Below are 26,520 nucleotides of genomic sequence, written 5' to 3' on the forward strand. Positions count from 1 at the left end.
TTAGATCAACAGAATTGTAAGATCCTGTGCGAAGTGTCATATATGATATCTATTTTCCTGTCGGTAAGAATACATTTCTCAGTCTAAGTGACTACAATACAAAGAACCAATCAGTGCAAGTTATGTAGGCTACTGTATAATTTCTGCTATGACATTTTAGGTGTAAACCGCACATCATGCATGGCTGCACCTCAGAGAGAAAATGATTATGGCCACCCTGAGGTCAGGAACAAAAGAAAATTGCGGTGGATGATGGACAGGCTCGGCAATGTTGCATGTTATCCAAATCCACCTTTACCTAAAAGATGGATGTTACCTACAGTGCTCTTGTGATTGGAAACAGGGGCATGCCGAGCTGTCAGAGAACTAATGACTCAAGCCCCCAAACAATTTTCTGTACAGTCCCTGAAGAAAAAAAATTATAGTTTTGATAGTTTTGAATAACTTTGATTTATTTTCAAATTAGATCTGACATTCTTCATCCCTGAGGAAAATAAATTAACCACATGTTTTTTCTTTTTTTCTTTTTTCTGTGTCCTTAAACACAAGAAATTCTAATTTATCTGCTGAAAAGTAGTAGTTTTGGAAATCTGTCAAATGTCTGAGACAACTGGAAAATTACAGTTTTTAAAAAGCAAGTGAGATTTTAAAAGATTTAGAAGATTTAAAAGCAAGAAAAAACTCATTTTAAAGTGTGACAGTAGCCCATTTTCCTGCTGGTAAAATTAAACATGTATTTTATGAGCATAGTCACCATGTTGTCTCTAATTTCGACATCAAAGACTGAATCCCACCTCACAATGCTGTTTGCATTGATGTGTGTTTATTGTGTGCTGTGAAAGTATAGCCATGGCCGTGCAGTAGGCCTACTTGGATTAATGTAAATTACTTATGAAACATAGTCAAAAGGACATATTGCTGTCTAGCTCATCATACCGGCACCAGCTTCTAACATAAAAAGGATTAAGGTGAAAGTAATTTAAGTAAGCTTATGTGACCATGTTTTAGAGAACATATTACTTTTTATGCAGGTCATACTGCATTGTTGAGTCCATGTAAGAACAAAGATCTTAGTTTGGTTTGTATGTTGTTCTGCCTGTCTGAAATACTGATTCCCCCTGCCTGTATTTTGATTTTGTTGTACCTTTAAATGTTTAAATCAGGGTTTGGCCATCCTGGCATTCATGTACAGCGGTGATGTTGTTTGCTCTACTTTTCTAGCTCTAAAAATAAAAAATAAAAAAAGTCCCTGCTTTCTGGCTAACAATAAACATGTTGTGTCAACTTTGGCCAATGGGGCACATTTACTATTTTACGCATTTAAGGAGTCCTGCAGAGTAAGGTGAAAACAAGCAAGCTAACTGGCTAAGTTAGCATGATACTGGAAGTCATTTCACTGATACTCTCTATCCCTGTCTGGATACAGATGCTATAACAATAATATTATTTCAGTCATTTTGCAACACATTTTACAATCACTCAAATGATACATCATCAAACAATGAAAATGCCTCCAGATATAATATTACAAAAATGTTATGATTACTAGCCGAATATTACATCTTTTAAATAAGTTACTAATATGGACTACAACAAGCATTTTTTATTTGAGTGTACTGTACTTGCTTGACGAATTTGACAATTTCTTTGAATACTTTGTTTCAACTTATTAAGTTGTGTTACTGCGTAACTGTTTCAAAATTCACATTTGAGGAATGGCTGGGGGGTAATTTATGTTGTAAAACAAAACACGAAGGTCTCCATTAATGCTGCTATCCACAGACCTTACTTTATTCATAACTCCAATTTTCTTTTCTAAAAACCCATTCAAAATTCCTGTGGGAACCCATGACTAATTCTCATTCGGGTTTTAGAGACTTAGAGAGACACTTCAAAAATTTGTTTTCAACTTGCCCTTCAGGGCTTCATATTTTGTGTATGAGATTTGCAATGAGTTTTGGCTCTGACTCAAAGAATATTTCTATGTCCTTTTTTTGTGTTATTTATAATTTGATATGAAGGCAATTATAGCTGAATATCAGGATGCATTTAAGTCTGAATGTTTGTGCAATTGTATTCTCTTTTCTCTTCATACTTTGTGTAGTCTTTGCTTACTGCATGTCTGCATCTCTGATAAAGACTGCTTTGTTTTTGTCATGAAATGAGAAGCTCTGAGGAGACTCCCGGTAATGTCCCTGCGTATGAAACAATCAGACAGATGATAATAGCTTTAATAAGGGGTTGAGAGAGCAGGAGAAGCGTAGGTCGGCCTCTTTCCACCAGGCTCTGTGGCGTAAGATTGTTCTCGTCCCTTTGGGATGGAATCTAATTGTTTACGAACTACGTTCTACACTCATAACATCTCATTTGGGACGTTTCTCATGACTGGTGAAATTAAAACATAATAGAGCCTTTAAGAGTATCCGTATATTTTATTTACTCATAATGAATTACTTTGATTTGGTGTTTTCAGAGAAGGGAGTCTCTGATTAAATTTTGCATTAATGAATAAAGTTTGCTGTTGATGGCGCCGGTCTCCGGGGCTTGAGACGGCAGCCGCAGCTGAAATATAATTGATTTCCTCCGTGTTTTTGTTTTATTCTTTTGTTTAGTTCCTTTCCCTTCAATAGGGAGAACAAGGGATCGCTGATAGTGTTTAATATTACCCCACCCACTGTGCTGTTAAAAGCACTGAAAAAAATAAAAATAAAAACGCACACAGAGAGAGAGAGAGAGAGAGAGAGAGAGAGAGAGAGAGAGAGAGAGAGAGAGAGAGAGAGAGAGAGAGAGAGAGAGAGAGAGAGAGAGAGAGAGAGAGAGAGAGAGAAGAGAGATAGAGAGAGAGAGAGAGAGAGAGAGTGTGTGAGTAAAACCCACAAATGCTTAATGTGACAATTCATTGAAGAAACATTTCGTCTTTCAAAGTCTGTTTTCAGGCGAAGAGGCGGATGGCCCCAGGTGTAATGCTATATAAGTCCCATGCTTTCAGAAAACAGATTTTTACTGTCACACTGTCATGGGTATTGCAAGATGGTATGACCTACTTGCACCCCACTAATACAGGGATCAAAACAGTCTTCAGGGTAGAGACCCATATTTCTGATCTCAAAGCTGCTGCCATCCATTGTGAACTATGAGTATGTATGTGTATGTGTCTCAGATTGAGAAATAAATCAAAGACTGTTCTCATGTGCTGTCATGATTTATGTCATAACCTCACTGTCTGATGATCTAGTGTAATTAGAGACAGGAATGATGAGGGAGTTTAAGTAGTTTTGGGTGGCCCAATGTCTACGAATCTAGCCCACTATCTAAAAGGTTGCTGGTTCTATTTCAAGTAGGAGTGATTTAGAAACTGGAGAGTTACTATGCTTAAAATACCTTCCTATCACCTCTGTGGCATTGGGCAAGGTACTTAATCCCAGGTTGCTCCTGCGGGACTTTGCCTGTGAATTGTGTAATATACTTTGGATACCCTTTGGATCTCCAAAAGGGAGTTAGAATAAAAAGTTGGTACAGAAATTAAAACATGCATAGATAGAGAACACCATAGAACAACCCAGTCTCATATAAAAACGTACACTGACTACATTGGTCCAAAGTGCAAAACGTAGAGTGGTTACAATAACGGCCCTTGAATTGTATGACTGTTACATTTTTTTTGCCTATTCTTTTCCTATGGGCCTTGAATTGTATGACTGTTACATTTTCTTTTTCCTATTATTTTCCGTCCAAGTCACGTGACTTTCAAGATTCCGGCTGCGAAAACAAAAAACATGGCGGACATTTCTCTCATTTTTAGTGAAAATTATCATATTTTGAGTTAGATTCTGCATAAAAATAAGTTTTGATTACATTTCTAGCGAGAAATATATATTTTATTTTCATAATATTCACTCAGTGAATGTACATAACCCCTCGCTTGCTCGTTGTTGCGAATATTTTTCAGATCTTGCCAGAATAATGTGAAACTGTAACGTTTTGTTTGGTTGCTATGGACCCTGCTATCGTTGCCCTAGCGGCTCTCCTTGAATTGTATGACTGTTACATTTTTTTTGCCTATTCTTTTCCTATGGGCCTTGAATTGTATGACTGTTACATTTTCCGTCCAAATCACGTGACTTTCAAGATTCCGGCTGCGAAAACAAAAAACATGGGGGACATTTCTCTAATTTTTTGTGAAAATTATCATATTTTGAGTTAGATTCTGCATAAAAATAAGTGTTGATTACATTTCTAGCCAGAAATATATATTTTATTTACATAATATTCCCTCAGTGAATGTACATAAACCCTCGCTTGCTCGTTGTTGCGAATATTTTTCAGATCTTGCCAGAATAATGTGAAACTGTAACGTTTTGTTTGGTTGCTATGGACCCTGCTATCGTTGCCCTAGCGGCTCTCTTGATGGGTTTTGGTTTTGACGCGTCGTGGCCCCCGTGGCCCCACAAAGTACTTTTAGCGTGCTTGTTGAATTCATTGACTGGCGTGTAAATTGTGGTATTAAACCTCGATCAGGATATTTCAATAAATAACCAGGCGGTGTTTCACAAATGACAATGACATACTCAGTTCTGCCACCACGTGTCTGCTTATTTCTGGGATATGATCAAGTTTTGTTCTGCAAACACTTTACAATATGGTTAATTTATTAAACATTAGTAAATGTATTAACTAACACGAACTAACAATGAACAATACATTTGTTACAGTATTTATTCATCTTTGTTAATGTTAGTAAATAGAAATACAGCTGTTCATTGTTTGTTCATGTTAGTTCACAGTGCATTAACTCATGTTAACAATATTTGTATAAAGTATTAGTAAATGTTGAAATTAACCTTAACAAAGATGAATAAATGCTGTAAGTGCAGTTCATTATTAGTTAATGTTAACTAATGTAGTTAACTAATGAACCTTATTGTAGTGTTACCGAATTTATATTGTTGTAAGTATGCAATATCTATCTATCTATCTATCTATCTATCTATCTATCTGACAGATGATCTGTCAAGCCTTTGCAAACACAGCACGTGTTCTCTGGTTTGCTACAAACTGGGAGTCTTTCAGGCTTCTACATTTTTTAATATAGACTGCATAACAACATAGTGAACATACATATACATATTATATTATAACAAAACAATGGGATTGAACATTTATTTATTTAATTAATGGTGTTGTCCTCTGTCACCCACTGTGCCGGCCAAGTTTTCCCACTGTAATAAAAAGAGATTGTTATTAATTTAGATCTTTACATCAACAATGAATTCAATTCAAAACAAACATGATAAGGTTCAGGGCAATAAGGAACCACAAGCCACCCCTTCATTCAGTAGGTTTATAAACTTACAGTAACCTGATAACAGTAAATATGGTAATATTTTGGTTAAGGTTTGAATATGCATTACCTACGGTGTAAACATTTATTTAAATTCATATACCTCTGCTCAAAAGCTATCCATTACAAAAGACCTCTGCAATTTGCTCCACAATAATAGTCTTGAAAATGTGTTCATGAAAGGATTTTGTATTTTGTAAATGCCTTTAACCAATGTGTGTTACTTTAGCATCCCAATGTCAACAGCTAATCAAAATTCAATCTAAAGAAAAATGAAATCCTTGCTCAGAATAAATGAGTGATTATGTCCAACATATGTCTATCCATTATGGCAGTCAGGTTTATCTGCCTTAAGCACCACATCACTGATAAAATACACAAACACTGTAGAACTTTAACTAAAAGCTCAGTGCCAACAATTGTCTGCCCTCTTTACGGGGCTGATGTGATAGTACATTTTGATAAATGAAGCTCAGTCTCAGGTAGTTGCTTTGCGCAGTAGATCTCTGTTCCCTTGCGCTGCTTAGCGTGTATGTTTAAACTTAAGGCAGCATGCGGCAAATCATTTATTTTTTACTCTAAACAATTAATCCATCCAGTGAATCTCATACTTACATGCACAAATATCTAATTTAGATTTGAGCAAGAGCTTTGCACAAAATAAATTAAAGGCAAGCCACATATAAATGGCTATCCCAAATACAACCCGTTCAGTCAAGTGCCTGATGCAATTATGGATGTTAAATGGACTTGCACTTATATAGCGCTTTTATACTTTCTGGGATCACTCAAAACACTTTTACAATGTGTATCACTACCACTACACACACATTCATACAGCACTGTTTGCAGACAGGCTTTGAAGACTGGATTCCCACATATTAATACACCTAATGACAGACTGGTGGTTTTAGTGTCTTGCCCAAGGACACATTGACGCACTGAGCCACAGCTGCCCACAAATACAAGCCAAGGTCATTACTTTATTGGTATTGTACACAGTGTTGGGAGTAACGCGTTACAAAAGTAACGCAATTACAGTAATGTATTCCATTTTGCTGTAACACAGTAATATAACACATTACAAATAAAAATTCGGTAATATTATACCCGTTACAATCTCAGTAACGCGCGTTACAATGCTTTTTAACAGGAAGTTAGGTGATTTTTTTTTTTTTTTAAGAATTCACCACTACCGAGAAACATTTTGGCAGTGGCACCAGCGAAGAACAAAATCTGACGTTCTTTCTGTTGCTGGAATTCTATGGTTAGGATGGCTGAGACAGAGTCTACATTTGCAAGGTGGACATTCTCCCATTATTTTCAGTTCATCAAAGAGAAAGATAAGAATATTATAGTCAAGTGCAATCTATGTGTGTGTGCGACACCGAGGGAACTCTCTACTTCGAAAAATAGCACCAGTAACTTAAAGAAACACCTGGACAGGTGCCACGGTAACACTAAGCTAACCGAGAGAGCTGGCGCAGAGAAGAGAAAAAATGACGGGGATGAGAGCAAGACAAAGCAACAGAAATTATGTTTCTCTCAGACTGCCATGCTTAAACCCCAAGAGGTGAAGAGACTCGTGGCAGAGTATATTGTTGAAGACATGCTGCCTCTATCAACAGTGGAATCTCCGGCTTTTATAAAGCTTGTCGGCAAAATCCCCATCAACACCCGAAATGACAAGGTAAGCTAACGTTGTCATAAAGACTGCTGTTATTAACGTTAAGTTTACAAGCCACGCTGATACGTTAATGTGGTAAAACAGCTAGTGATGTGCAGTTTTGATGTGCAGTTGTTTGTGAACGATTCATTCATTTTGAACGATTCTTTTTAGTGACTCAAGATTTACCAGACTTTGATCCTTTCCCTCCTTTTCTGATTCTGTGATTGTTACTTTTTGCTTTGTGACATAAGCCTTCACTGTGTCTATTATATTAAGTTGTTAGTAGCCTTAGGGGCCTACACAGTCATAATGCTATTCCACATTGCCCCACATTATCCTACTAGATGTATAATGAGCTGCAATAAATTAAAATTTTAGCATTTTAGAATGCCAAGTCATACTTCTGTGGTTATTTTGGTGTAAGTAACTCAAAAGTAATGCAAAAGTAGTGTAACACATTACAATTCAGAGACAGTAATATTGTAATATAACTAATTACTCTCAGATGACTGTAACTAGTAATCTATAATGTATTACATTTTTTAAGTAACTTGCCCAACACTGATTGTACATACCAGAGTGAACAGGGCTCCCATTCTACCAACTTCTTTTGGATCCCCTGAAAAAACATCAAAGTTGGGAGGTTAAGGGGTTTTCAGTTGGGGTGCTGCAATTCCACTGAGTACATCTAAGACTTTTAATTATTGTAAAAACTAACCTTCTGCATTTTGCAGCGGATCACCCTCTTAACTGGGTAAAAAGTCCCTTCTTGGATCCCATGGTTACATTCTGAAAGAGCAAAAAAAGTACATCAGTTTGACCTCATACATCATCAATGTATTAAAAAACTATTTTGACAGGCAACACATGATATATTTTATGACTTAAATATAAATGGCTAAGGCAAAATAATCACTGTATTTGAAGTCTGATTTGAAATGGTAAAATGTAAATCTAGGAAAGCTTAAAAACCTTTGGCTGATTTTTTCCCCCTCAGTTTCTTCCCTGTAGTTTCTTCCTTGTCCTTCACCTTCCTTTTTTTGTTTGCAGAGATTTCTGTTGAGATGAAGGAAATGTATCTGTTATTACAATGAATACTGGTTTAACACAGTACCTTTATTCCAATAACAAATGTATACTGTACACATTACATTTGGAAATATATAGATTGTAATCGATAATGCTTCAATTCACAGGGAACAGGGTGTCACAGATTGATTTACTAAGTAAGATTCTGTCAATATTCTGTCAATTTGATATAATGGGTTTTACAAACCCCAATTCCAATTAAGCTGGGTCAACTGTAAAACAAAAATAAAAACATAATACAACGATTTATGAATCATTTAAACCTATTTTAATCTGAAAACTTTACAAAGACAGGACAACTAATCTGTTGTTTGAATGTTTGGAACATATAGTACTGAGAATGTTTGACACATTCCACAGGTGAACAGGTTCATTGGAAACACGTGAGTGTCATGATTGGGCATAAAATGGGCATCTATGCAATTCATTCACAAGCAAGTCATCCTTTGTTGTTAATGACTGAGTCATCTGGGGATGCTATTTGATGGTGGGAATCACTACTAAAAACATTTTAAAACATTTTAACGTTGGCTCAGGAACACCTTGGAAAACAATTGTCAGTTAACTGTTTGTCACTACTACAAGTGCTACGTGTGCAGTCCACATTTAAACGTTTTTGGAAATCATGTACCTCGTGTTCCTTGGGATAAAGAGGAAAATGACCTCCCAGATTGTTATCAGTGCTAAGTTCAAAAGCCATGGGGGTGTGTTAGTGCCCATGGCAAACCCATGCCCCATGACATTCAAAATGAGTGAATCTTTGCAAACAAACAATAAAGCTTTTCAGTTTGAACATTAAACATCTTGTCTTCATTGTATATTCATTAAATATAGGAACTTCACTGGAATAGGGGTTTGTATGATCATCAAGGGCCTAATTTATGAATGTATATAAACACATATAAACAAACTGAGATTATGATGACAGAAATCGCCACAGAATATGAAAGCTTGCTAAGTTACATCATATTATTTTGAGTTGATTATCATTTATTAACAGAATCTAGCATAGGCTGTGAATTGTTACAGCCATGTATTTTGATGTATTTTGAATCCATGTAGCTTGTCCACATCTACACAGTAGACTAAAGTGAATTCTATACAAATAAGGACCCCAACACCTACAGCAGACTTTGGATGTGCAACAGTGCACTCCATAATGAAACATTATATTTCACTTTAGTAATATTTGAAAGGCAAGTTATCCAGATCTACATATTACAGTAGTTATTGGTATAACACCTCAGAAGTCCCCTCACACTAATCAGTCACTTGTATTATGACTTTTTATTTTAATACATTTCTTCATTTAGAGTATAGGCCTTTATCGCAGTGCGCGTGTCATCACTTCCAATGGAGAATAGTAGTGTAAACCGATTTCCGGTCTAGTCTGTAGAAATGGTGGCAAGCACAGTTCCTCGCTGTGCTCGCCGTCATTGCTAAAGACTAGACCGTGAGTCGGTTTACGCTACTATTCGCCGCTGTAAGTGACGACACGAACACTGTGATAAAGGCCTATCATTTCAGTTTGAGAAAAAGAAACAGATTAAATGTTTAACATGGTTATCATTTATACCATGATTAAACAACATGAAAAAAAAAAAACACGACTAGCAATTGAATCATGATTTATGTGCTATTTGAAAATACCAGAACTTACTGCGTTTCTGCTGAGGTGGTTCTGTGATGGGTAGGATGGGAGGACTGGCTGTAGACTGGATGGGAGGAGGACTGGTGGTGGATTGGATGGGAGGACTGGTGGTGGACTGGATGGGAGGAGGACTGGTGGTGGATTGGATGGGAGGACTGGTGGTGGACTGGATGGGAGGAGGACTGGTGGTGGATTGGATGGGAGGACTGGTGGTGGACTGGATGGGAGGAGGACTGGTGGTGGATTGGATGGGAGGACTGGTGGTGGACTGGATGGGAGGAGGACTGGTGGTGGATTGGATGGGAGGACTGGCGGTGGACTGGATGGGAGGACTGGCTGTAGATTGGATGGGAGGAGGACTGGTGGTGGATTGGATGGGAGGAGGACTGGTGGTGGATTGGATGGGAGGACTGGCGGTGGACTGGACAGGGGGAGTGGCGGTAGACTGGATGGGAGGAGGACTGGTGGTGGATTGGATGGGAGGACTGGTGGTAGATTGGATGGGAGGAGGACTGGCGGTAGACTGGACAGGAGGACTGGCGGTAGATTGGATGGGAGGACTGGTGGTGGATTGGATGGGAGGACTGGCGGTAGATTGGATGGGAGGAGGACTGGCGGTAGACTGGACAGGAGGACTGGTGGTGGACTGCTGGTTAGTAAAACCTCAATGGTACAAAAAGAGAAAATTATTTAAGTCCATAAAGCATCAGAAACTGTTAAAAAAATGCTGACCAGTGTTTCCCAGAGTCAAATATATAAAATATGTACTTATAATATATGTACAGTGCTATGCATACGTTTAGGCACCCATGCTAAAGTTGACAAAAAAGAGGAATAAAAAATCATCTTAATGCCTCAATTTAAAAAAAAAAAAATCAGAAAAATCCAACCTATAAGGACACCAATTTTCTTTGTGATTAAATAATATATTGTAAATAAATAAATGTTCTTCCTTAAAGTACAGGGTGCATAAGTTTGGACACCCCTAAGTTAAATTCCAATAAAGACAGGCAGATTTTTATTTTTGAAGGCCAGTTATTTCATGGATCCAGGATAGTCTGCATCCTGATAAAGTTCCCTTGGCCTTTGGAATTAAAATCGCCCCACATCATCACATAGCCTTCACCATACCTAGAGACTGGCATGGTTTTATTTCAGTTAGCCTAATAGCTGGATTGATTTGCATTGAGAGATGATGTTATGGAAAGTTATGTTTTTCTTCATTTTTTTTTTAAATTAAGGCATTAAGATCAATTTCCAAAAGATGATTTTTTATTCTTCTTTTTAGTCAACTTTAGCATGGGTGCCTAAACTTATGCATAGCACTTTGTGTGTGTGTATATATATATATATATATATATATATATATATATGACTCTGAAAGCAGATAATTTTTGTATTAAACAATTATCAAAAAAATTTGTTGGTGACTAATTGTATAATTTATTAATAATCTCAAATATCCATTAGTTGTCGCAGCTCTAAAATAAACACCTATTGGATAAAGCAAACTTGGATAAGACCAAACTTGATGAAGCAATAGGTGAATAGCTATACAACTGTAATTGCTGTGTCTGTGCCACATATATATAATCGCATACACTTACCATTCAGTAAGAGTTCATAAAGAGCCTTCATCCTGTCCAGGCATTTTTTTGAATTGTCTGACAGTTCCCATTTTGGCTGGAGGACTTGGGCAGACCAGGTTTTCTGTTTCTTTGGTTTTTTCCCAATGAAGACGATGGCCTTGTAGCCTAATGTGTTTAACTTTTCGACCTGAAAATAAAGATTTATTAGATAATACAGAAATATAAGCAATTATAAATGTCTGAAACATTGTGGGCTGTAATTATGTAAATATAATAACTACAGACGTTATACACATACCAAGACAGATGCCTCGTCAAGCACATGAGACGTGGTTTGGTTTTTGTTTTGGTTTTTCAACCACGTCTCTTTTCTGGCCTCAAATTTTAAAAGTTTTTTTGCAAGTCTTTGCTTTCGTGGCTGTACAGACTGGCAATATTTGCAGGTCTTGGTGGCCACACCAATAGCTGCTTTGCAGCTCACGCAGGTGGTTATTGTTGAGCCTCGTGGCATCTTAAAACTAGAATATAAAACAATCCACATTTAATAACCAAAGTGACAAAGGAACTGCATTAAGTGTTGTATTACAAATGTTTGTAATTTGGGCAACTTCAGAATTATCAGTAGTGTCAGACATCAACAATTCATGTGTGTTTCATATTTTCAAACGCAATACAGCATGAGATATCTTTATTTAGATATAGTTTATTTTGCGTTTAAATTATTTCTGCCCTTGAGCGGCCTGGCCCGCGATTGTGTCAGCTGTTGCAGTGCATTGTGGGATTTGTAGTATGAGTTTGTGGTGGTGGAGTGCGATTTACCGCGGGCCATTAATAGGCTAATAGACGTATGAAATTATCCGGCTAAAAACTTTTAGTCCCTACTGCAGATTCTATACAACAACCCATAACGTTACTTCATAGCTCCAAGTTGATTTCTGTTTATTTTACCACTTTTCTTAATGTAGCCTAGCTCCTATCTCATTTTGATTCTGCTGAAGTGACGTGTTTTTGGAATCAATAAATATTTCAATTTAGGCTATATCATTCTGACATCGGTTAGCACATTGCTGCCAACTGCAGCTAACGTTAAATGTGGTGCTAGCAAGGCCGCCTTAATGCACGGGCTTACCTGGGCTGAAGCCCAGGGGCCTCCCAAGTTCAGGGGCCTCCCATGTTCAGGTTCATGATGAGCTGAAAAGGTCATTTTGTTTTAACTTGTCAGATTTTGTCGCTGTATGTCGCTAGTCGCTTGTGGGCGTTGGTAGTGCTCAGGGGCGGACTTTACCATTAGGCAAAGGTCGGCAATTGCCTTGGGCCCCGAGCTAACTTGGGGCCCCCAAAATGCCCTATTAAATGCTTATTTATTTTATTTTTTTTAATTATATATTTCTAAAACTCCATTTGCGAAAAATGGCATCAAATCATTAGTGTCGCAGATAGGAGGGGGCCCCCCGCCTCACTACATTGGACTATTCCATTATCTCACCAACTGCGCATCTGCGAAAGTGACAAGGCTGTGCCAAAAAACTGACGGAGAAAAAGAAGTGATTGACAGAGTAAAAATGAAGTGAAGCTAGCTACCCAAGTGGTGCTGAAAAAAGGAGGAAGCGGGAGGAAAGCAAAAAGTCCGTAAAGGTGCGCGGCGCGAACGATAAACAACACGCAGTAACAGGAGGATTGGGAAATACACAAACAGAGCAAGACGAGTCTGAACCATATAGACTGTAAAAAAATAGGTCTAAACGCGAAAATGTAAAGTTTCGAAGTTACCCAAGCGGCTCAAATAAAAGAAAAAAAGTGAAAAGACGCTGATAAGTATTTGGGAACTGCCAAAGATGACAAACTTTTTTACGGCTACTGTAAGATACAGATCAGGAACAACAACGTCCAACGCACAGAAAAATCATGAAGCAAAGAGGACACGGAGATCGACAGACAAAACTGAGCATTTTACTTATGAATCATGATATTGAAAAAAATCTCAGCTCTCAGATTCTGTCAATTCTATTACGAAATTCAAACAATAAATACCGTTTTGCCGTTTTAATGTGACGTGACAGATTCCTATAACGATACAGTATAACTTACCGAAATGTATAATCCTCATTCATAATATCGATCAATAAGTGTTTTTCAACCGCGGAAAGAGGTAAAACAGCTGGAGAACAATCGTCACATAACATTTACCTCAGGAAAGCCATTTAATTGGCTAAAAAAAAAAGAGAGTATTATATTATATATATATATATATACTATAGAGAGTATTTGGCTAAATATGTGTAGGCTACTATATTACTTATTTTAACCTTAAATTATACCATCTGATAGGGCTTTTTTTTCTTGAGAAAAAGTAACGCATATCTTGTGAAACGTTACCTAATATTTATCCAAATGAGTCAATATTGAATCAAATCACAAGAATTGAATCGAAATGGTGAAATTTGTCAAGCAAAAAAAAACAAAAAAAAAACAGAGCTTACCAGAAATTGTACCATGTAAACATTGTAACATGTTTCTGTTTAGGAGTAAAGAAGTGTAGCTGGGTTTAAAGGGGACGTTTTTTTCTCCTCTCTAACCTTTACTTCCCCGTAGATTAGCTTTACCTGCCTATCCACCATTCAGTCGGTACATCTTTTTTTCGTTCTCTTTTAAAGATTGGATGGGGAGGGGCCCATAGCCTACCTTCGCCTTGGGCCCCCGATTTGCTAAATCCGCCACTGGTAGTGCTGTCACTCTAATGTTATTGTTAAGGTGCGTTCACACCAAACGCGAATAGAGCGTCTGGCGCGAGTGATTTCAGTGTTGTAAAGACGCGTTTACGCGCGTCTAGAGGTCCCGCGGCGCGAATGAGACTGCTCGTCTGGCCACATCTATACAAAACACCACCACAAGTGATATTATACAACTATATCATTTTAATTTGACTAGGAATTAGGCTCAAAAGAAACAGTATGCTGTTGGGAGAGTGTTTTTATATTACCACACAGCAGTGTTCAGGGATTAAATCATTTACTAGATTAACGATCGATCAATCTACAAATTAAACTCACTCATACTGTCATCAATTACTAAAACGTCATCCGAATTTGACAAATAGGCTAATACATTTTCTTGTCCCTAATAGTCAACATAATGCACTGTAAAATGAACTGCAGCAGTGCTAAACTTGCATCATAAAACTACAACACTCGAACTATAAATGTATGAATTAAACTCACTGAGACTGTCGACAGTTTCTTTTCCATGCATCATTTTATTATATCCATGTTTGTGGTTAGTTACAGTCAAATCATATAAAACAGTGAAATCGCCCTTGAACTCTTCTGTCTTGCCTGCACTGCACTCGAGACGGTGACGGGAGCTGAGCTCCACTGAAAGGCTTCTTTCCTATTGGTCGTCTCTCGCGAAAATCGCTTCTCATTTGCATAAAGTTGAAATTTAGTTGCTGTGTGTGGTTGTTAAATAAAGTGTCTTGTGTTTATGTGCTCAGTGATATTTTAATAACAATATTAAAATGAAAAACAATATTTTAAAAAATCACTGTTGTAGGTCTCGAAAGAAACTAATGCATTTTGTGATGTAGATTACCTAGATAGGCTATTGCACTTTTTTAAAATGAGACTCTTTAAATTGAGGGGATGGGGGGCCTACAAAACCTCTCAGCCCCGGGGCCTAACATTAGGTTAAGGCGGCTCTGGGTGCTAGCCTAATGCTGAATAAACCCGTATGTCATTGGACACATAAATTCATGGTGATATATAATAAACGAATGATGGCTTAACTTTATTATTCAGGTTCAGTTAGCATGTTGATATCAGTAAGTTAGGCTACGTGTATTCAATACCTACCTTTCGAGGATGTCGTACAGTATGAACCCCTCATTCACTTCTGCTGACCTCGGTGCCTCTGATAAGGCAACCCACGTGTCAATTAGCGACATCGCAGCTACGTTGCGCGCACACACACACACACACACACACACACACACACACACACACACACACACACACAAACACAATTGTGTTTATAACAGGACATCATTCAAGCTTCAAAGTGTTTAGGCCTAGGCCTACTTATATTTGTGTAGCCTACACTCAATGCAATGAAACAACATTGTGCATTAGTTTTCAATTCTGTTTATTTTTACACATACTAAATTGATTAAAAAAGAAAATCAAATGTGTTTTTAATGGTATTATTATTTAATACAGAAATAAATTATTTAGCCTATAATTCAGATAAAGTTAGTGTTAATTAAAATTTGAATGAAAAATATATTGATCTGAAATATAACAAATTAATTTTAGATTCACGCAGGTATACCCAATATCAAGGTCTTTTTGTCTTTCTATTCATTTAATTTGTAAATTAATTTATCTTGTTTTCATTATTTTAATTCTTTCTTCATTGACCCCATATTTCTAAGAATGTGTGGTCACTTATTTGCTTTTATTAATGTCTTACTGTTGTAGTATAATGTGAAGCACTTTGGGCTACAACGTTGCAATTAAATGTGCTATATAAACAAGTTAATAAACAAATTATATAAAACTTGTCACTGCACTACAAATAAATAGGTTCAATGCCTTTAATTTATATAACTTGTTTATTAAAAAAATACAATGCCTAAGACATTTATTTTCCTCTCGTAGTAAAACCTGAGTCTTCTGCATTTTTGTTTTGCTTTTTCCTCCATTGTACCGAACTTGTACCAAACCCTGATGCTTGAACCGAGGTATGAACCAAACTGTGACTGTACCATTCCACCCCTACTGTCTACCGTAAACTGAACCCAAAGACCACTGTATCTGTAGGCATATTATAATCTGTGATTGTAAAATAAGATTAATTCATTGTAGGATATTTCCAGCAGGGTGCCTGGCTATAGAGGTTATGCCATCCAAAAAGGTCTCAGACTCCTTAAATACTGCTTAACCATGCCATCCAATAAAGCACTGCACACACTTTTTTGTCTTCTAAAATCTAGGCTATAACATTAGATGTATTATGTAGCCTATTTGCTGTGGCAGATATAAATGATTTGAATGACTGTGTTAGGTGAATCCTGGCATAAACCCTCCAATAAAGAAACACACGGCCTTCAAAGTGCTCTATGAGCCTAAGCCTGTTAGGGCACATTGCACATGTCCAAAATTGGAAAAAAATACATAAAACTTTGACAAAGAGCTAAACAAAATACATCACTGGAAAGGTCTTGCCCTGCAGAGTAAGATATACTAATTTGAAGGTTTTATGTTATTCCTACTTTGAGATATTGACATTTGAACCTTGACATTAGGGCATATTTGAAGGCTTATAATTATGGGAGAAAAAGGGTTACAGATATGAAACCACCTGTTATAGAAAGGTGTTGACATGGGTTATAAGTTGTGTATACTGGGTCATAGTCACCAAGGGGGGGGGGGGGGGGGCAATGGTGTAAAAATAAAGAAATCACCCATTGAACAAGACAATATTTAAAGTCTGATGCCAAAAATGTGTTTGTTATCCCCTCCGACCCATAGAAAGCCACCAATTAAGTATTTACAACTTCCAATAGGGAAAACCCTGTTTTTTTTTAAAAAAACTACAACTCCCTAGACCCCTCTTCAGTACTTGTGTTGACATCAGCACCCCAGTTGTAGTTCTTCCGTTTTAGGGTTGTGAAAACATATATCTACCCAATATATCAAATATCACACACTGTCTAGTAAATAATTATACTACATGTATATGATCTATGATAAGAGGAGTCAAAAATATTTGTTTAATGCCGATATTTTAACTTAAACAGGAGACCAGCGCGCTCACTCCTCTGCTCACGTGACGCAAAGCTGAGTGTCCTCATCTCCATAGTTACGGGTGTTGCCACTTCCGCTATCAATAATGTGAAAACAAAACACACATTTATTTTTATAAAACTGCGGTATAAAACACAAATATCTTAAAGACAAGAGATATTAATTTTACACATAATCCGCGTTTTTGTTTTACCGACGAGAGTCACATGACTGCTCACGTCAGCAGTTGACAGCCAAATGAATATGAAGCCTAAAATATCGACATTAATTAAAAATAAAACATAAAAATGAATTGTAAAATATAATTTTCACCCTAGTGGGTTGCTATTGTACATGTAAAATGAGTTAACACTGACAAAGACAAAAAAAAAATAACATACATTTTGATATATGAAATATTATTAATATATGAAATAATAATACATTACTTATACAATATTCATTTTAATTTTACAAGAGCGTCTGGCCCTGATAGTGTCTGCCGAGCAAAGTTCTGGCTGATGATCCCTGCCTTACAATATGGGCTTAATACTTACTAAAGACTGACTTGAAAGGAAAAACTTACACTCATTGGATACAACAGGAAAACTGACTTAAATTAAAATATTCATAAATCAAACAAAAGAGACATGACTATAGTTGAAACAGCAGTTTCTTTACTGGGTGAAAATAATAAAGAATAACGTGTGTGTGTGTGTGTGTGTGTGTGTGTGTGTGTGTGTGTGTGTGTGTGTGTGTGTGTGTGTGTGTGTGTGTGTGTGTGTGTGTGTGTGTGTGTGTGTGTGGTGTGTGAGAGAGGGAAAATGTTAAACTACAGTAGGTACAGTATATACAGGTTTCACATACAAGTTATTAGAGCACTGACATTTGAGTTAATCTGAGAACATCTTCTTAGAGTCATACACGTCTTTTCCCTAATAACTACTCTACTCCAGTTCCTCATCAGTTGAGGAAGTATATTCCAAGTCTTCCTCTTCAGAGAAGTCATGTAAGGACAATGTTTGCAGTCCAAGAATACTTTTGTATGTTGTGCGTGCTGTAGCCAGCTGTGCTTCAACTTCACACAATCTTCTCTTCAAAACACACAGTAGTCCCTCACGTCCTTTCTCCATTAAGCCCTCTGTACTGCCTGAGAATGTGGGGGGAAAAAAGCCAATGGTTACCAGAGAAGCAAATCGGAGAAAAAATACAAAATATTTATTGTTCTTACATTTCCCATCAGTGTCTTCAGTGAGCTGAAATGTAAAGTCTTCAATCAGTCCAGCAACATTGCTCATGTACTCCATGTGCTGCTTGACTTCGCGAACCACAATAACTTCTTCTTCTTTTAGTCTAGTCAGCATCATTACCTTGTCAAAAACATTTTTTTTCCGCTCCATATCACCATGACCTGCAATACATTACATCATTGTTATCTTACAACCTCCTATAAAAATATTGGGACAGAAGATATTTTGCATGCTGTACTACTAATGTATGATAAACATTTTATTACACTTTCCTTTTTATGTCTGATGGTGACTAACTTTCCATTCCAGGTCTAACAATAAAACAGAATAACTTTTACTTCCTTTTATTTAGGATGTGGCCACCAGACAAACTTTCGATATGATCTAATCTTCTAACACTTTTGGCTCAATGTAACCTTGGTCAATTGGAACATTAAAAATGGACTCAATGTTCTGTTTATTTTGACTGTATTGTGAAATGATTGACTGAAATATTAACCCCTTACAATGTTTTTTATATTTTGCTGATGTCACTAACAAAGGGGGGGGGCTTGCTTTAAACAAATTAACCAATCGTATTGATAGAGCGTGACATGATAGTTACAATGATTCTATTTTGATGTGTCTGGCTTTATCCTATATCCTGTTGTATTTTTATATGTGGAGAGAATCGAGAGAGTATTGCTTGAGAGACTCCCGTCCGTTTTGAATAAACCCTCTGATGGACATTTACTGAAGTCTGTCTCATTCATTATATATGCTGCGCAAAAAAAAAGTTAGGTTAGGTTATTAGACTCGGCTAGTTGATGACTGAAAACGCGAGAGCTGGAGTATAAAAGTTATTTAGTGTCGATTGTAGTGCTGTCACTTTTGAGAAAAATCTCATTCGAACAGATATCGGATATCAAGCAATGTATCCGATTATATTCGAATATCTATGAGCCTTGCTTATTTCCTTAATATTGTTTGGATCTTAATATTGTGGAGAATGTTCGGAGCTCTCACACATGTGTCTGGCGCACGTGCACGCACACGCGGCACACACACACACCTTATCTTTAACGGTTACTTTACCATCTTCGTTCGGTGTAGAACCCAAAATATTTGTCAACACTACTTTTTAAATGAGTTTGGGTTGTAATTGCATGTCTGCTCAGGCTGGCCGTTCTGTGCATTATCTCCAGAGCTAAAATCTCACGCATTGGATTGGTTTCACACGCCCACACCCTCGATTTATCATGCTGTAGTGTCAACCCAGTCGGTCTAATACCAGTTCCGGGACCGGGAATATCTCCCTCATATTGATAACAGCCTCCTGAAGCACACAAATGACTTCAAACAAAGCCCTTCATTAGACTTTCTCTGGTTCAAATCTCCCGGAATCTAGAGGGAGCGTGCATGTGAGACACAGAGACCGCTACAAACCGGGCAGCGCGCGCACGGCAGTGAGGAAGGATGGAATTACTAATTATAGACTGTAAAAATGCGCTATTACACGTCACTTTAAAAGCCGGATAGTTTATTAATAGTTCGGTTTCGGATATTTCACGTCATGTCCGAATGTATATTCGAATATCGAATAAAAAGTGACAGCCTTAGTCGATTGTGGACGCTCTGTGTCGATTGTAGATGCAACAGTTTTATTTATTCAGTGTTGATTGTAGACGCAACATTTTTATTTTGGATAGTCAGATTTAGCGAAAATCCATTACAATTTCATAGGAAGTACTTACATTCCCATGGCCAAGAGTAGTTATCCACAGCCAGTAGTTCATTGGGAGGAGGCAGTTTTTCAACTTCCCCCACAGAAGCATTGTGGTCATTGATGGCAACTTCCAAGGCTTTCTTCTCAACAGCAATCTTTTTTCTCAGTTGATGCCTTCGCTTATTCCCACCTACAATGAAAAACACAAAAACGAGTATGCATTCACACGATGACTACACAACAACACTATACAAAATAAGACTTCACAATATGCATGTATGTGTTATGATTATTGTGAAAGAAGTTGTGTGATAATTTTTGCATCACAAGTTTCATTATCATTTGAAAAATTGTGGATTTTTAAAAAAAAAATTGAATCTTTTTTAAACAATCATATTATTTTTAAATAAAGGACAAAATTGGTATGTCAGGACAGACATATTGGAAAAATTTGGATATTGCACTCAACCTTGTTATGATTTTGACAGTCAAAAGATGTTTTTTATATAAATGGCATTGCTATTTTTACTATGTATAAATCATTACTGAATTGATTTTTTTTTTTACAAATCTGCATTACAAGTGGACTTTTCTGCTCTCACCAGACTGACGATACAGCTGAAATTTTCGCTGTTTGATGCCCAAATATAGCCCCTCGATGGTCCTCTGCAGGTCATTTTGGATTGTTGCACCTTTGGACAACAACAACAAACAAATGAATTAATGCCCATTTCAATTTACAATCAGTCTATTTTCAGATCCCCTGTACAAGAGCAGAGACAACGATTCTTTAAAATATGCCATCAAATCATTTTTTTTTTCAAACTACCTGAGGTCCACTGCTGAACATCAGACACCCACTGCTGGACTGTGTCTTGCTGTAGAGATAACTCTGCGGTGAGGTTCTCCAGGTCCTTTGTTGCCTCTGCAATCTTTTGTACAGTCTGTCCAAAATAAATATATGTGTTAACAAATGCTAAGACACATTTAAAAAAAAAAATGTTATTATACATATTTGCCTAGTTAGTACCTTGACGTATCTTTTGGCCAGTGTCCGGTCAAGGTTTTCTGCCTTTCGCTTGTTCCAGCCACTTGCCTGGATTGTTAGCATGTCTGTACGAACTTGACACACAATGTATGTGCAGTAATTTAGGTAATTCATTCAAAATGAGGACCAAAGGTCAGATACTACATTGATAATTCTCTAATATTGTCACATAAACCTGGAAATAATCATACACTTAATCAGAAGTTAAATTATTATAAAGAAAATCCTGATCAGTGTAAAAGTGCTGACTAGACAGTTGTTTTCTAAGGGAGCAGCATGGAACTCTAAAATGCAAAGGCCAAGGATCAGTGTTAAAACCTCTTGGTCTCAATTTGGACAACTACATGAAAAATCTTACCGGCTTTTGACATGTACTTGGAACAAATGGCTGCTCGGGAGAGGAAGCTATTAACCTGTTCAACCTCCTCCCCGATTGTTGTTCCAGCTCCTTCTTGATTGCGCCCCCCCCATTTTAACTGTAACAAATTTACATGAATGTTATCACTTAGAAAACAACACGTAGAGGCAGAGGACAGACAGTCATAATGTGTGGTAAAAATGGTAAGAAATACATCTAATTGTCATTATTGGACATCGGTGTTTTAAGCCCCCAACGGGGCTTTCCAGGCAGCAAGGGGATGGTTAGGTTTAGAGTTGAGGTTAGGGTTAGCTATCTGGAAGGAGCCATTTGGGGCTTAAAACACCATTGAGCGTCATTATTACCTCACACATCCAGGAATGCGCTTTTGCATGCATGATGGAGAGAAATGGGCGCATATTCAGCAAGTCCTTCATCTCTGGACAGTGGTCCACAACTCTCTGCAGATATGGCCAATATTTGCAGACCACATCAGAGCAAAAAAACTGGACAGTCTGTGAAGCTAGCTGTTTCTGGAGATATAATGGGTATGCAAATATTTCTCCTCGGAACATATTCAGTGCCTTCAGCAAAACCCCATGACGGCAGACAGCAACTTCAACACCTTCCTCGTCTAGTTTGTTTGCAGACTTGTTGGCGGACTCTCGTGCTGCGGTCCACTGACCCAAACCACATCTCCCTTTCCCTGGATTCTAAAACAGATGAGGGCAAATACAGACATTTACACAGTTACATTTTACAAAATAAGCTGTACATCATGGTATTTTGGTATTTGAAGCAGTAATGCCACTCATTTACTTAAACCAAATAATGATTACATAAAAAAAAAAGGCAAGCATTCATAAAAATTTTAAACTGTGTTGTTACACAAAAAATGTATCTTACATGTCCAGTTGTTCCATGGATGTGGTCAACAAAGGAGGACACCTCAGCATCATTCGCCAAAAATACTCCATCGAAGAACCCATCAGGTCTTGAAAGAAATATACAGATTTGGGTTAAATTTATAAAAGTCATTTGTGGCTCACTAGCATTTTGTTGTACATGAATGTTACACACCCTGGTTGGCTTTTAAAACGGTACAATTTGCGATTCCCATCCACTGACACTGCCAGCATGGAGGGTGTGCATGCAGGACACTGAAAATGCTGGACCTGAGAGAGCTTGTCAACCTCGAATTTGGCATAGGCCCATTCAAGGAAGGCCCTCTGCAATGTGTCCCCACATATCTTACCACTCTGAGAGCAAAAGTGAAAAACAAAACAGTAAGTAAATGTTTTGAAGGTTGCCTTCAGATCTGTCAAGAAATATGTGCTGAAACTTTAGGGATTGTAAGAAGAAGTCCTAACAATGAATTATTTATTTAAAGGTGATCCAAACAAGACAACTTAAATGATGAGTCCACTCACTCGCCCAAAGAGTTTTGTGCGACACTCGAGCATGCTGACAAAAGCTTGTCTCGACATCCCTGGCGCAGTGATTTTTAGATCCTCATACGTGGTGAACAAGTCCACCATATATAAGGTCTCAAAATTGACAGTGGCTGGCCAGTAACCACTTTCAACCAGATCGCTTATGGTCACTGGCAAGGTTTTTCCACAGGAGCAGTTCACTGATGGAAGGAAGAGGTTGTACCTTCCTGAAATTTCAGAGATTATTAAATTATCTCTTGTTCACAAGAAACAAAAAAACACAATATGAATAAATAAATAAATAAACCTTACCATTCATTCCAATTAAAATGACTGGCTTTCCCTTGGAAAAACTTGTTTTACCAGTGGAGCAGTCACAGCAGGGAGTAACAATCGGTAACATGCAATCTAAAAATTAGAATTAGTTTACATATTAGAGTAAATGAAACCAAAAACTCAATGTGGTTGTTTCTATCAAACAAAACTTCATCCAGCATGTTTGTTGGAGTAAACCAGGGTGTGTGTAAAATGTAAAACAGCCTATATAATCTTAGACTTAAAAACTACCTTTTTCATGATAGGAGAATTTCCCTCCCTCATGCTGCTGAACAAAAGTGGATGGTGGCAGGTGTCTGAAGAACCCCTCCACCATGGATGCTCTGTTATGAAGCACCAGGGCCTCATGTGTGGAAAGGTCACAGGCTGTGCAGTAGAGTGATCGAGGTAAGCAGTCCCTACACATCACTACTGCAGCCTTGTGTCCACAGTGATGGCAAACTCCCTCCTTGGGCTTCTCTGATGACAACATATTGTTGACCATGAAGGGCCTCATTACGGTCCAATTCTCCAGGGAGGAAGTTTGCCTGTTTCTCCAGTGTGATGGGAGAGGTTTTTCAGCACCTCCACTTCCCAAGAGGTCTCTGACGTCTTGAATGAGGGAGTCTGAAAATGAAAATTGAAGGCAGCAATGGAAAATCTGGGCAATTATCACATCACAAATGAGAAAACAAGTAATAAGGGAGAAATACCAAAATTTTCTATGGTGACAGTGTCAGTTGTACTAGTAGAAGGATCACAGGAGGGCGTAGTAGCGCTTGCTGAAGAAACTGCAAAAATATGAATATCCATTTAAAACTTGCTCAATGAATAATGAATGCAACTAATGATAAAAAAAACATACAAAATACCAACCAGTAGCTGAATTGCGCTTTCGTTTCTCCCCAGCTCTACATCTTTTTGGATGAGGTTGTCCGTCTTTGTCCTCATCAAGCCAAACAATCTTTGTGGATTGTTTTGATCCACTCTCAGTGTGTCCATGCTGATCCACCTAAATAAACAATTTAGCCACAGAATAAACAGTTAAAAAAAAGAATAAAAGTTATTGCCACCTACAAACATCTCATTATAAAACCAATGTTATAATATTAAATTGAAAAAAAATCAGTCTAACAGTTGTGGTCCTGTACTGACAGATCTAGAAAAACCTTTATACATAAAAAAAAAGGAAAGTGAAACGTTTTGACAGCATATTGAATGATACTCTAACTGGCTCTAACATGTGAACTAAGCTCAGCACTATAGCTTGCATTTGAATAAAGACATTAAACCAGTTAACTTACTATAATAATTGCACTTTGTTTGTAGTGTTTTTTGCACCTTAATACTTCTTCCCTGCTATATCTCAGATTGTGGTCTTAGACATTGTAATTAGTATGCATTTTCCTCCATTTATAATGTTATTTAGGTTAATTTGCTATATAATGTTATTTACCTTGCACTCATCCAGGAACGCATCGACCAGGAATATGGCATCTTCGGGGTCAAGGTCATTCATTTTTTCAAGTTATTTTAGATGCTTCCTTTTCCTCCTTATTTATAACTTTTCCTGCTTATTTTCCGTCGCTTCTTCTTCTTCTTCTTCTTCTTCTTCTTCTTCTTCTTCTTCTTCGTCTTCGTCTTCGTGGGGCCACGAGGCCATGACGCGACCAAACCCATAAAAGCAGAGCGCACCACACAGCGGTAGATTTAAAAATTAGTTAAACACAGCGGACGAAATCTCGGGCCAAACAAAACGTTACAGTTTCACATTATTCTGGCAAGATCTGAAAAATATTCGCAACAACGAGCAAGCGAGGGTTTATACATTCACTGAGGGAATATTATGTAAATAAAATATATATTTCTGGCTAGAAATGTAATCAACACTTATTTTTATGCAGAATCTAACTCAAAATATGATAATTTTCACAAGAAATTAGAGAAATGTCCCCCATGTTTTTTGTTTTCGCAGCCGGATTCTTGAAAGTCACGTGATTTGGACGGAAAATGTAACAGTCATACAATTCAAGGCCCATAGGAAAAGAATAGGCAAAAAAAAAAATGTAACAGTCATACAATTCAAGGAGAGCCGCTAGGGCAACGATAGCAGGGTCCATAGCAACCAAACAAAACGTTACAGTTTCACATTATTCTGGCAAGATCTGAAAAATATTCGCAACAACGAGCAAGCGAGGGGTTATGTACATTCACTGAGTGAATATTATGAAAATAAAATATATATTTCTCGCTAGAAATGTAATCAAAACTTATTTTTATGCAGAATCTAACTCAAAATATGATAATTTTCACTAAAAATGAGAGAAATGTCCGCCATGTTTTTTGTTTTCGCAGCCGGAATCTTGAAAGTCACGTGACTTGGACGGAAAGTAATAGGAAAAAGAAAATGTAACAGTCATACAATTCAAGGCCCATAGGAAAAGAATAGGCAAAAAAAATGTAACAGTCATACAATTCAAGGGCCGTTATTGTAACCACTCTACGTTTTGCACTTTGGACCAATGTAGTCAGTGTACGTTTTTATATGAGACTGGGTTGCATAGAAACATGCCATATTTAACAGCATCCAAACACATTCAGAGAGACACTGTTTAGTCTATAACATTTATCTATTTCTTTATTCTTGTCTGTTTCTCTATAGGCAGGTCCTGGCAAAAAAGAAGAGGGGGGAAAAAATAGTAATTGAACACAAGTTGCCTTCTGTGACAATATGCCCCAGTAGCATTACTTACGGAACCATGGACAGTGGTCATGGAACACTATATGGACAGTTTATTGTGTTCACTTATTCACCAAACAGCTATGGCAAACATATAAGATGATCATTTGTGGAGGATTAATTTCACAAAACAAGATGGCACTTTAAGATCAAATATTCAGCAGGTCCCTGTGACAACTTGCCTCTGTCTCTTCAAATTAGTGAATAAGTATTATGTTGTTTTCCATTATGTACGTTTACGAGTTTGAAGCTGAATTTATAGGTCCCCCCTCATCCTGTCCCAGTTATTTTGCTTTTATATTATGTTGCTCTGAATGGTACTCTGGAAAATTCTTTTGTCATCTTTTCAGGCTGAATTTACGAATTCAGAACATGTTTTTCACACTAATCTAACAAAATAAACCTCAGGGTCAGTCAAGTGCAGGTCTGTGGCTCGGTGAATAGCAGGGGTCTTATGCCTTCTGTGACTCTTGACAAAAGTCTTTATTTTCTTCCCTATGGTCATAATTCACTTGGAGAAGTGGACAAGGCACCCTTGAATGTTTTCGGCAA

General features: G+C 37.4%; 2 protein-coding genes across 3 annotated transcripts; both read right to left on the reverse strand.

The window, feature by feature from the left end:
• Positions 1-4,837: 4,837 nt before the first annotated feature.
• Positions 4,838-11,696, reverse strand: LOC309504929 (uncharacterized protein). Its single transcript, XM_082178244.1, has 6 exons — positions 11,358-11,696; positions 9,760-10,413; positions 7,983-8,066; positions 7,729-7,799; positions 7,586-7,629; positions 4,838-5,219 (listed from the first exon to the last, which is right to left on the reverse strand). The coding sequence occupies exons 1-6, from the start codon at positions 11,386-11,388 to the stop codon at positions 5,168-5,170; spliced, it is 936 nt and encodes a 311-aa protein (XP_082034370.1). The 5' UTR covers positions 11,389-11,696; the 3' UTR covers positions 4,838-5,167.
• A 6,178-nt stretch (positions 11,697-17,874) lies between these two features.
• LOC309504909 (uncharacterized protein) lies at positions 17,875-25,023 on the reverse strand. Of its 2 annotated transcripts, none has more exons than XM_082178204.1 (16): positions 24,685-25,023; positions 24,105-24,240; positions 23,942-24,019; positions 23,481-23,855; positions 23,226-23,321; positions 22,911-23,140; positions 22,561-22,739; positions 22,387-22,474; positions 21,846-22,193; positions 21,481-21,598; positions 21,105-21,196; positions 20,904-21,018; positions 20,677-20,766; positions 20,103-20,264; positions 18,351-18,530; positions 17,875-18,269 (listed from the first exon to the last, which is right to left on the reverse strand). In XM_082178204.1, the coding sequence occupies exons 1-16, from the start codon at positions 24,745-24,747 to the stop codon at positions 18,067-18,069; spliced, it is 2,553 nt and encodes an 850-aa protein (XP_082034330.1). In that variant the 5' UTR covers positions 24,748-25,023; the 3' UTR covers positions 17,875-18,066. The 2 variants fall into 2 exon arrangements, with proteins under 2 accessions (XP_082034330.1, XP_082034331.1); XM_082178205.1 differs by having other exon boundaries at positions 17,876-18,269; positions 22,561-22,673; positions 24,685-25,022.
• Positions 25,024-26,520: the final 1,497 nt, after the last annotated feature.

The sequence above is a fragment of the Leuciscus leuciscus genome, assembly GCF_965113295.1.
Source record: "Leuciscus leuciscus genome assembly, chromosome: 8".
In the NCBI taxonomy this organism is placed as follows: domain Eukaryota; kingdom Metazoa; phylum Chordata; class Actinopteri; order Cypriniformes; family Leuciscidae; genus Leuciscus; species Leuciscus leuciscus.

What these genes read in the sequence shown, in the direction of transcription:
- LOC309504929 (XM_082178244.1), bottom strand. Translation starts at nt 11,388, where the DNA reads ATGAAGGCTCTTTATGAACTCTTACTGAATG. An exon ending in GGGGAAAAAATCAGCCAAAG is followed by an intron (nt 7,800 to 7,982) that starts GTTTTTAAGCTT and finishes TTGCTCTTTCAG; the next exon opens with AATGTAACCATGGGATCCAA. An exon ending in TCCGCTGCAAAATGCAGAAG is followed by an intron (nt 7,630 to 7,728) that starts GTTAGTTTTTAC and finishes ATGTTTTTTCAG; the next exon opens with GGGATCCAAAAGAAGTTGGT.
- LOC309504909 (XM_082178204.1), bottom strand. Translation starts at nt 24,747, where the DNA reads ATGAATGACCTTGACCCCGAAGATGCCATATTCCTGGTCGATGCGTTC. An exon ending in CATTTTAATTGGAATGAATG is followed by an intron (nt 23,141 to 23,225) that starts GTAAGGTTTATT and finishes CTGAAATTTCAG; the next exon opens with GAAGGTACAACCTCTTCCTT. An exon ending in CTACTCTTGGCCATGGGAAT is followed by an intron (nt 18,531 to 20,102) that starts GTAAGTACTTCC and finishes AATGTATTGCAG; the next exon opens with GTCATGGTGATATGGAGCGG.